General features: G+C 26.0%; 1 protein-coding gene across 4 annotated transcripts; it reads right to left on the bottom strand.

The window, feature by feature from the left end:
- Window positions 1-1843: 1843 nt before the first annotated feature.
- On the bottom strand, window positions 1844-11819 carry LOC126857356 (retinol dehydrogenase 11-like). Of its 4 annotated transcripts, XM_050606705.1 has the most exons (10): window positions 10979-11819; window positions 10592-10944; window positions 9863-9965; window positions 8484-8599; window positions 8039-8197; window positions 7398-7479; window positions 4967-5271; window positions 4630-4749; window positions 3683-3899; window positions 1844-3490 (listed from the first exon to the last, which is right to left on the bottom strand). In XM_050606705.1, exons 5-10 carry the CDS (start codon window positions 8154-8156, stop codon window positions 3337-3339), a joined length of 996 nt encoding a protein of 331 aa, XP_050462662.1. In that variant the 5' UTR covers window positions 8157-8197; window positions 8484-8599; window positions 9863-9965; window positions 10592-10944; window positions 10979-11819; the 3' UTR covers window positions 1844-3336. The 4 variants fall into 4 exon arrangements, with proteins under 4 accessions (XP_050462662.1, XP_050462661.1, XP_050462663.1 ...); XM_050606704.1 differs by lacking the exons at window positions 9863-9965; window positions 10592-10944; window positions 10979-11819 and adding exons at window positions 9109-9125; window positions 9308-9506; XM_050606706.1 differs by lacking the exon at window positions 9863-9965 and having other exon boundaries at window positions 10592-11010.
- Between the last annotated feature and the right edge of the window lie 35 nt (window positions 11820-11854).

Raw genomic sequence — 11854 nt, 5'->3', positions numbered from 1 at the left:
TTCGCATAGAATAATGCATTTTTTTTTCTCAAACTATCCTAAATAAATTTTAAAGAAAAAAAAGTATTAACAGTAACATACTAATATTTTATAAAAAAGCATTTTATAAAAAAATAAAATATTGTTTTAAATATGTAATGTTTTCTATTAAAAAAAATTGAAATGACAAAGCGATCTAATGAAGATATGAATAATTATATTTTATGTTACACTATACTAATGAGATATATACATATAATGCGATATGTGTAATACAAAATCTTAAAAAATCGTGAACCATTAGAAAATTTTCCCATGGTAGATTATGAATTTTAGCTCCGTGTTGCATAAAGAATGCAATTTCCTGAATGCAACATCTGAATGGAGAGAAGTAGATGTAATACTTCGTCTCGTATTTTTTAGGCTTCAGAGTGAGGAAACACAAAATCGCATTTAATCGATGTTGATTAACAAGAATTCAGGAATAGAGCGTTTAAAGAACAACAATAGTGCGAAGTTTTACGAAACATCGGAAATGTTTCCTGCGCATTGCACACACGTGATAACGAAATTGCAGGGCGGGAAAATGTAGCATAATGATCCCTTTCGTGATCATTCTACGTGAACGTAATGCGACAAACCACTAAGTTGGTGTTTAAGCGCCAGTCGATGACCGTGCTTAAAATATTCAAGAGTCATAGATATATTTTATATCAATATGTCATGCATATTTCATATATATAGTAAATTTTAAGAGGTTGAGGTTTGTTAGATTGTTAAATAAATTGACTAAAATAAAACAAAAAAATAATAAAAATTTACATTTTTTTAAAAATAATATTATGTTATTACTAAATTTTGTAGGACTATTCAGTGACTATTGGATTAATTCAAATCTTTCCCTTTCTTTTTTTTTTTGAAAGTTACATCATTATCTAGCGCATTACAAATTCAAAAAGAATACTTTACAAATATTAAAGATATTTTATTAATTTTTCTTATCGCGCGTGTGAAAATATTGCTATATTGCCGCGAATAACTGTGAGAAAAAAATCAGTAATTTTGGCGGTAATTTATGCAAACGGGTTTGTGCTACGCGACTGTTATGGTTGGAATATATTGTTCGACAGCAAACTGCCCACACTTGTCAGATGGAACTAGATCTACCTCCTTCCATAACAAACACTTGCGTCGTATGACGTAATTGCTATATTTAAGAATTCGCATCGTTAACGCACAAAGTACACGGATCCATGCCAGATAAAGTGACGTGGGCGCATGAATTTTTTAACGTCCTCGAAAACGCCTGTCATTGTATCATTGTCTTCGGACATTCACCCGAGATCGTTGACAACATAGATAACAAAATCGTAAAAAATTTGTTAGAATTGTAACTCCAAATATCAATGAATATTTTATTATTATTCTTACTTTATAAACGGTACTCAATTTATAACAAATTCAATTTGCAATAAATTTAATTTACAACAAAAAATTTTTAATTTACTTATAAGATAGGAAGCTAGCAGATCTTATTTATTTTATCTCGTACTACATAACATGCGATTAATTTTTAGTATAAATATTTTATATTAAAAAAATATTTATAATTAATTAAATTTCTTTAGTAATAAAATGAGATATATTTTAATTAAAAAAATGTTTAATTGTTTTCTATGCTACACATCTTAATATACATGATAAAAATTATAATTATTAAATTATAATTAATAAATTATATAATTTATTAATTATAATATTAATTAATTAATTATAAATTATATAATTTATTAAAATAAATAAATTATATAATAATTAATAAATAATAATTATTAAATTGTTATTTTAATCTCTCATAAATAGGTCTGTTTAAAATCTCATTCAATAAGCCAATTATTACTACATTCACATTTTATTATACAAAAAGTTATGACCCGCCTGATAGAATACATTCTTTTTGTTTTATATAGATAAAAATGTTGTTCAAAACAGGAAGTTGTACGTAAATAATATTGCTTAGTAGAAAAATGTATTATCTAATTGACCCTCATTAGCTTGCTTGAAACAGATTTCCGAGAATAAATATTCAATAAAAATGCGACAGAAATAAATGATGTCTAAGAGGAAACATTTCAATCATAATTACAACATCAAATTAATTTTTAATAATCGAAATTTTTAGATTAAAAAAGTCGGTAATAAAATATTCAAAAAAATTTTTTTCCCAAAAAAAAAACAATTATATATTTTGCTATATATATATTTTTTTTTGTTTCATATATATAATTATATCTTGTCATAATGTTTTATAATATTTTTCTCCCTCTCGCCCTCTCATCGAAATGACTATATGATCAGATAACATAGATAAACTTATTATTCCTATTAATATTTAGGTAAGTTTCCGTAGTGCCGAGATTACATCATCGTTACTCCATACTTTAAGCATCATACAATTCAATGCCGGACCCTCCTTGTTGCCTTCACTTTGGCCTTGCTCGCTTTTCGCATTTACCTAGACCCGCGTATCATCAAGGAAAGAAGTAGAGAGACTTCATAATTATGTGAATATACCCACGTATCTCTTTAATTAGGCATAAGTATTCCTCGACGATTAACAAAACAGTATCATCCATACGACTTTGAAATTGTATGTCAAGAATTAATTAATGATCATAATCGTGTGATCATATATAACAACTATCCTTCGATTCTGCGATATAATTAGTGCAATGCGCAAAATGATAGATTTATATCGAGAAGGCTAGTTATTTTTATTATTCGAGAAAAAGTAATAAAATATTAAGATTTTTTTTTCGATATTATACCTAGTTTAAAATGTTCAAGATATACTTTTCTACACAACTATATACTTTTTAAAATAATATACATTTGAAAGTAAAAAGGCATATAGATTATTATATTATTAATTTGTCAATGATAATAAATTTTAAAATTGATAGCCGATAGACAATGTATTTTCAATATCATTTAAAATATAATAATGGTTTGATTCCCATGTTATTTTTATCGATTAATACGCAAATTATTTGTCTAGTGATAGTCAGGTTTTGTCACGTACAAAAATAATTTGGTATGCATTATTTGCAATCTACATTTTTTTAGAATTTGTATATTTTAGAGAATAAATTACATTATGTATATATTATACTATTTACGGTCATTAACGTGTTAAGGAATTTAATTAATTAATTAATTTATTTATTAATATCTATTGTCTATTGTCTATGGCCCGTTCTTACAAAATTTTTTATACCTTCAATCTCCTGATTTTATCTTGCGGTGTTTCCTATCCCGCTCAATACCCTCGGCTATCTTTATAGCCATTTTCAAATATTATTCAGCAAGTTGGCGTGAGATAGTTTGCAAAAATGTAGTAAGATTTTCATCATTAGGTTCCAAGTGCAAAAGCCGGCAAGTCTGGTCCCATAAATCCTTGGCTATTCGATCATCTCTCGCCTTCCATTGCGGTCTGATCGCGCGACATTCTCTATTAAAAATAAAATGTAATAATAACAATATATATAAATTGGTTAAAAATAGATTTTAGAAAAAGAAAGAGAAAACAAAGCTTCCTCTATGAGAAAGAAATAATAAAAAGAAATAATAAAAAAAATTATTATTATATCTTTATATTGTTATAATTAGCAAAAGAATATCATGTCGTATAGCTTGCTCTTACCCATAATAAAGACCTGTTTCATCAGCCACTTTTTCATCAACCGCACAATGAATTATTGTTTGCGCTCCTTGTGTTGGATTTTTGATAAACAGCCGCATAATATGACGATAAAAGAACTTTGCACCCAGAACTATTGTTCTATCAAAATATCGGCCTAACTCGGTTCTTACGACGCCGGGATGCAAGGAGTACACATTTATTCCGCTAATTTCCGCCTCTGTAAATTAAATATATATTTACAAAAAGAAGTATATGCAATTTTTCTATAAAGAAAATATGTCATCTTGTCACAATATTATAGATAAAACTATAGATAACTTTATCATATCAAAAAAAGATATTAATTTTTTAACAATTTGTTGTTTAAAGTAATCGCTATTTCATTTTTTTGCAATATATATATATATATTGCATATATATAACAATACAAAGATATAATAATAATTTTTTATTATTTCTTTTATTATTTCTTTCTCATAGAGGAAGCTTTGTTTTTCTTTCTTTTTCTAAAATCTATTTTAACCAATTTATATATATTGTTATTATTACATTTTATTTTTAATAGAGAATGTCGCGCGATCAGACCGCAATGGAAGGCGAGAGATGATCGAATAGCCAAGGATTTATGGGACCAGACTTGCCGGCTTTTGCACTTGGAACCTAATGATGAAAATCTTACCACATTTTTGCAAACTATCTCACGCCAACTTGCTGAATAATATATATATATATATATATATATATATATATATATATATATATATATTGCAGCCATTTATCAAAAATCCGGTACAGGAAGCGCAAACAACAATTCATTGTGCGGTTAATGAAAAAGTGACTGATGAAACTTGTCTTTATTATGTAAGCTATACGATTTGAAATGCTTTTGCTAATTTATAACAATACAAAGATGTAATAAATTTTTGTTTATATTTTATTTTTTTTACCTTTTAATCGACGTGCAAGTTCCTTAGTAAATAGTATGTTTGCCAGTTTGCTTTGAGCATACGCTTTCAATGGACCATACGATCTTTCCAGATTCATATCATCGAAATGTATATTACCAACTGCAAACAATGATAATACATAAGTTATTATTTAAATATTATACAATATAAAACTATTATCTTTAATATATATTATTAATATACATAATATTAACCAAAGTAATAGAATAAATCTTAAAAGAAAAAGATAAAAGCCATGATAAATCTTCGACTTTAACAATACAATAATTTTTCTCTTATTTTTTACATATTGTTTCTCTGTGTTTTGTTTACATACAAACATGAGCAAGTGATGACACGTTAACTATTCTGCAACCAGGAGCAGATGATCGTATTTTCGGCAATAGTAACAATGTTAGGAGAAAATGTCCAAGATAGTTCGATTGCAGCTGCAACTCGAATCCATCCTCGGTTTTTTCATGCGGAGACATCATTATACCAGCATTATTGATTAGTATATGAATAACTGGTTCATTTGTCAATAACTTTTTAGCGCATTCTTTTATACTCTTTAGACTGCAGAGGTCCAATGAATATATCGCTAACTCGCCTAACTCATCTTTGTATTGTTGGCTTTCTGTGCTAAATATTAATGGATTATGTAAATATTATTATAAATTATAAATATCTTTATAGTTTATTGTACGTAGTTAATGACTCGAACATTTTTTCTGCTTTTTCGTAAAAGAATTTCCAAGAAATGCTTAATTTTATTTAAATACAATATTTGTAATTAAGTATCAAAAATTTTTTAATATAAAGAATCTTTTTATTTATTAATATAAATTGTTTGCGCCATGTCGTAAAATGAGATTTAGTAGGACTTATTATTATATATAGTAGGATATTATATATAGTATTATTATATATAGTACTATATATAGTAGGATTTATTTAAATAAAATTAAATAAATATTTATTTGACTATCATTTTCTGGAGATAATTCTAAAAAATCTACATTTATTTAACCTGTAATTGCTACAATAAATATAACAATTAATAACAAATATCCGCATTATTGCTTCTTACTATGTTATGTGAAAAATTCAGAAACAAATAGTAAATATAGTTAATATTTAAATATTGATGACTTGCTGAGTATGTAATTAAAAATTTTTTAAACTTAAAATTAGAAATAATGTTGAAGATAAGCAATCAAAACGTGAATAAGTGTATATGTACGCTTAGCATGTAAGCGACATCGGTGTCAACAGTTAAAAACTCTAATGCGAATATATGTGCTGTCAAATGCCGTTTCTCAGAAAGAGATATAATGCAGAAAGCTTCGTATAAGAAGAAACAATGATGATAACAATTAGATTTTTTGAGAAAATAAATTGCGATAAAGGAACACGAGACTATTATACTAGATTTGATTAGAGAGTTTGCTGCAAACAATATATGCATAAAATAAATTATATAAATTATGTTAAATTATTCTGAAGAATTAATTAGACTTTTAACAATTTAATCAAGCAAGTTAAGATTACTATAGAAGATGGATAAGTATCAGAGTTATAAATAATGAATTGCATATTCTATATAAAAGAGATTCTCAATGATTCAATACTTAGTCATTATCATGTAAATTTTGCAATCCATCTTAATAAGCGACAAAAAACATGACAAACATTGATGTTAAAAAAATAAACCAAATATTGACGTGAGCATTACGTTGCAATGTTAGCAGTTTAAAGGTCAGAATACAAAGTTTATAGGTTTTAATGTTTAATTATAATGTGTAAACGCTGCATTGATCTGATGTATGTATCACGGAAAAAAAATTAGCTGCCTTAGCTAAAATCTGCGTGTGCTAACTAGATTTCAGCCGTAATATATGAACAGCAAATATCTTAACTGTGATATCTTAGCTATTTCTTAGATATCTTAGCTATTTATGCAACAACAAATTGTTTTGCTATAGTTTAGAAATTTATTTTGCAAACCACGATTAGCTGTGGCAGCAACAAACTTTTTTTCCGTGTAGATATTTAATATTGTAGTCAGATGAGTGGAAGCGAAAAAATTTTACATATATTTTAAATAAAGTTGGTATTTACAGACAGTATTTTAGAAAATGTGGAAGTTGCAATAAAAGAATATTTAAAACTTTAATAAAATAAAGTGTGAAAAAAATAAATACGTCTGACTTATACATATATTGTTATATAGTTAAATGAATTAATATCTACGCATTATATTTAAAATGATAGGATAATGACAAGACAATTTCCATTCTATGAAGTATTTTTATATAACAAATTAAAAAGCAAGCTTTGAATGATTAATTGAATTGCAAAAACATGTAGATACATAAGACAGAATGCTTTATAAGTGCTTAAAGGATGAAATATTTGTAAAAAGCCAGCGTTTTATAAAAGCCTAGATATAAGTTCTAATTTGTAAAACCTGTTGAAAAAAAAAAAAAAACAATCAAAATACATGTTTTCCGCGATGACATTTGCAGGATATGCATACGCAACAAATTATTAAAATTTTACTTTCATCTTTTTAAATGATATCAAGTTATTTAAAATAATAAAAATAGCTTATAGGATTGTTGTGTGTGAATATCTGCTTCAAATTTGAAATATGCAATTTCACAAATAGTAATATTAAATTTTTTTACTTTATTTTTAAAAATCGATTTGCATCAAAAAATATTATAACCTTACAATTAAATATAATTTTATTCATATATATGTACCTTGGAAATGGATTATTTTTTATATCTTCAACTGCTTCCTTTGCTTTTTCTACATTCCGACAGGCCAAAATCACTCTTGCACCTAAATACAAACATTGTATTTGTATATGATTATTTATTTATATTCTGTATAATTGTATTTCTTTGAAATAACAATAAATTAGTAGAAGAAAAAATAATATTTTTTTTACCCAGAAGGATGTTGAATATATAATCATATATATAAAAAATATAATTAGTCGTGAAAAATTGTAGACTTTATATGATTTCACTCGAGTATAAATACTTTTTTATATATTTATTAATATTACTTTAACTTAAATAATATAAACAATGCCTTATTAAATCCAAAACAATTATAAATCAATTTTCAAAATGCATTAATGCTTATTAGAAGCGTTAATTATTGTATTTTAATTGTAGATATAGATAAACAATTTAATTTAAAAATATGTAGCGCTGAAATTATTAATTAATATATATAGTAATAAAACATGAATTATATACTTTACTCGGGACAATAAGTTTTGTCTAAAAAAAACTTTATTCTATATTTACAACTTATTTTGATGCGAGAAATCATAGTTGTATGATGACTATATATTCTACATATAATGTAAAAATTAGATATCGATATTTACCTCTTCTGTAAAAATCTCTGGCGGTCTCTTTACCGATTCCGGTATTTGCACCTGTTATAACTGCAACTTTATTATCAAGGCGCACTTTACTGGTGCACAATTTATGGTAGGTCCACATTTGTAATACTACGATCTCACTATACGCTTTGTATATCTTGTCTGTGGAAGTCAAATAAATATTATGCTTACTGACACCGATCAGATGCACGTTAAATAGCAAAAGATAAAAATAAGTGGGGAAAAAAGATCACAAATATTAACCAAAAAATTACTAAAAATAACTAAATTACTGCCAATATTTAATCATTTTTTTCAATGCTGCACGGTATTAAATAAGGAATATTTAAATTAACTTCGATATTTATATGATACATGTAATTTTTAACAAAATATCTATTTAATAAAATAATATTCAATTTTTCGTCTAATAATTGCTATTATCTACTTTTTAACCGACGATCAGTCCCTTAGTAAACAATATTTTCGCCAGTTTACTTTCCGTATAGGCTTTGAAAGGAGTGTATGATTCCTTCAAATTTAGATCATCATGTATAGCACCACCTATAAAACGTAACAATAACTTATTACTATCAGTGTCATTTATTTCTTTCTATTATTGATACTGACTTATAATAATATTACAATATTTTATGTTAAGACGTGCTTATCAGCAGCTCATACCTATATACATATATATATATATATATAGCGTAAAAAAATGCTCAAAAAACTTGCTAATGAAGGAATCAAATATTCATCTGCTAATAAATAACGCCGGTGTGATATATATATATATATATATATATATATATATATATATATATATATATATATATATAGATAGATAGATAAGATAATATTATTAAAAGAAAGTGGCCGATATAGTTTGTTTGTAGTTCGTAATTCAAATCCATCTTCCGTTGTTTCTTGCGGGCACATCATCACACCGGCGTTATTTATTAACAGATGAATATTTGATTCCTTCATTAGCAAGTTTTTTGCGCATTTTTTTTTACGCTTTTTTAGACTAGAGAGATCCAATCAATAAATAACAAGCTCATCTGAATCACCTTGAAATTGCTCTTCTCTGGAAATTATATCACTTTATAAATAGTGATTTTTTTATAATTATTTTTTTAAACGCGATATCTGTTACAACTATCAACCGAAAATTTACAATTATTTTTGTTACATAATAAAGTAAAGAACATAATCCACTTTGCTTAGATTTACTAGGTATTCGATATATACATATATTTTTTTACTTACTGTATTATAATAATAAACAAGTGTTTATACGACCAAACTGGCAATTTATTGTTTGATTATTATATCACGACGTTTCGACCATATGGTTTTGGTCCTTATCAAGTGAAAGTTATAATTAAAAAGTAGAAAGAGAAAAATCGAAATGTCAAACTGATGTTGTATCAACCACTATGTTTAGAATACTGAGATCGACTGTCGATCTCAGTATTCCAAACATAGTGGTTGACTATGTTTAGAATATTGAGATCGACTGTCGATCTCAGTATTCCAAACATAGTGGTTGACACAAGGTCAGTTTGACATTTCGATTTTTCTCTTTCTACTTTTTAATTATAACTTTCACTTGATAAGGACCAAAACCATATGGTCGAAACGTCGTGATATAATAATCAAACAATAAATTGCCAGTTTGGTCGTATAAACACTTGTTTATTAATTTATTTACTGGCGACATTTTTAAAATTAAACATAATAATTTACTATATTATCTTAAGAAAGTTATAATTAATTATAAATGCATTAGATACAATTTGTCCATGTTTTAATAATGCATACACTGCATCTTTATTTATTTTTTCTTTGGGTGGATTTTTGTTAATATCTTCAACTGCATTGTTAGCTTTTTGTATGTTTCGACAGGCTAGAATTATTCTTGCATCTCTAAAAATTTATTACATATGTAAACACATAAAAAGGTCTATAATAATTGTCATGTAAACTAATTTGTTATTTATTGATTTTAGAAAAAACTGCGTTATATATATGAAATATATATTTGATTGTACTCAAACAACTAACAATTGATTTTTTTATGTTTTATATTTTTTGACAGATATCTATTAAGATAATCTTAATTTTTTAAATTTTTTTTTAAAAAACAACATGCATAATTTTTTTAACTTTTATGTTCTCCTAAAATAATTACACTTTGGAGTACTAATAGTTAATTTTTTATATTTATAAATATTTATATTTTTTATTCGAAATCCTAACAGTCTATCACGTCAATAACTTTGAATCAAAACGTGTTTATCAGACAAATGTTTGTATCTTATTGTTAGACATCAGAAAATATAGATCCGTTCTTGAGAAATATATCAACATTCATCTAAACACACATATTCTAAAAATATCTGGGATGTTTTAAGCATGAGAAAATAGAGATGTACTATCAACAACATAATGCACATCAAAATTTATTATATATTTATTTTACAAAACTATGCATTTCTGTTATAATTTGAAAAATTATAAGATGGAAAAAACTATAAGATGGAAAAATACCTCTTCTATAAAGATCTCTAGCTATTTCCTTGCCGATTCCAATATTCGCTCTTGTTATAACTACTGTTTTGCTTGCGAGACGAGCTTTACTGGTGCATTGACTTTGAAAGGGCACATTTTCATAGGGCGATATTTTCTTTATATTATTTCAGTGCTCTTCAGGGCTTCTTAAAAACACATATATATATTAACTATGCTTAAACATATCTGTTTTAAAGTAATTATTGTTCTAAAATAATAAATTTTGTTATCGACTAGTGGAAGGAAATGTTGCATGAATGAAATAAGAATGACAACTGAATAAAAGTTGAAGATCAAGTTGGAATTTGACGTAGCGTTAATAGAGTTTAGATCTTATATGATATAATACTTGCTATAATATAATACTTGCTATTATATAATACTAGCTATAATATAGTACTTAACTCAATATTCAAGGTGATTAGCGCTTTATCGTCTTATTATATAATATTCGACGTTGTTTTGTTGGTTCGAAATGACTTGTATTGCATCATTATTTTTTAAATGTCGAAAAGACAGGATTAATCTACAACAATGAGCTATTTATATGTAAGAATTTTTCAATAAGTTCTACAAAATTTTATTGCATTCTATTATATTCATTCTTCATTGTAATATATAAGAAAAATCTCCGATTAGCTAGAATTGTTTCAAATTTTATTGACAACAGAAAATACATGCTAAATTCATTCCTTTTACAGTAAAGCTAAGTATATTAGATATTCTTGTTGTGATTATATTAAAATTGTTTAAAATACATTTACTTTTTATTATTTTTGCAAAAATTATTGCTTTTATATTAGTAACAAACAAATAATATTTTAAAAATAGAGCATTAAATATTATATGCGTGGAGGTAATATTTATTGTTAATATTTATTTTTAAAGGAGTTAATATTTATTATTAAAACATTGAAAATATTTGTGCATATTCATGTGAGTTAACTCATATCTATACTATTACTCATATCTAGCAGATAAAACTGAGGAGAAAAGTCCCCATTTTTTTCTATAACGCTTAATAAAAGAGTTATTATTGAGTGAAGTCTGTCAATTAGTCTTTAGCTGCACGTCAATGAGCCGCGCGTCTATGTGTGTGTAACGCTCAGCTGTTTACTATCTCACCGAGTGCTGGCTAAAAATCGGCGACGATTAGACTTTCCTCAATAATAACTCTTTTATTAAGCGTTATAAAAAAATGGTTTTTTTTTAAACAGGATTTTTTTCCTCAGTTTTATCTGC

Source organism: Cataglyphis hispanica, chromosome 21 (assembly GCF_021464435.1).
Source record: "Cataglyphis hispanica isolate Lineage 1 chromosome 21, ULB_Chis1_1.0, whole genome shotgun sequence".
Classification (NCBI taxonomy): domain Eukaryota; kingdom Metazoa; phylum Arthropoda; class Insecta; order Hymenoptera; family Formicidae; genus Cataglyphis; species Cataglyphis hispanica.
This window is presented reverse-complemented; position numbering and strand designations above follow the sequence as displayed.

Coding starts and splice junctions, on each gene's coding strand:
- LOC126857356 (XM_050606705.1), bottom strand. CDS start 8,156: ATGTGGACCTACCATAAATTGTGCACCAGTAAAGTGCGCCTTGATAAT. Junction 7,480..8,038: donor CAGAGATTTTTACAGAAGAG/GTAAATATCGAT, acceptor GTTTGTATTTAG/GTGCAAGAGTGATTTTGGCC. Junction 5,272..7,397: donor AAAAATAATCCATTTCCAAG/GTACATATATAT, acceptor ATTAATATTTAG/CACAGAAAGCCAACAATACA.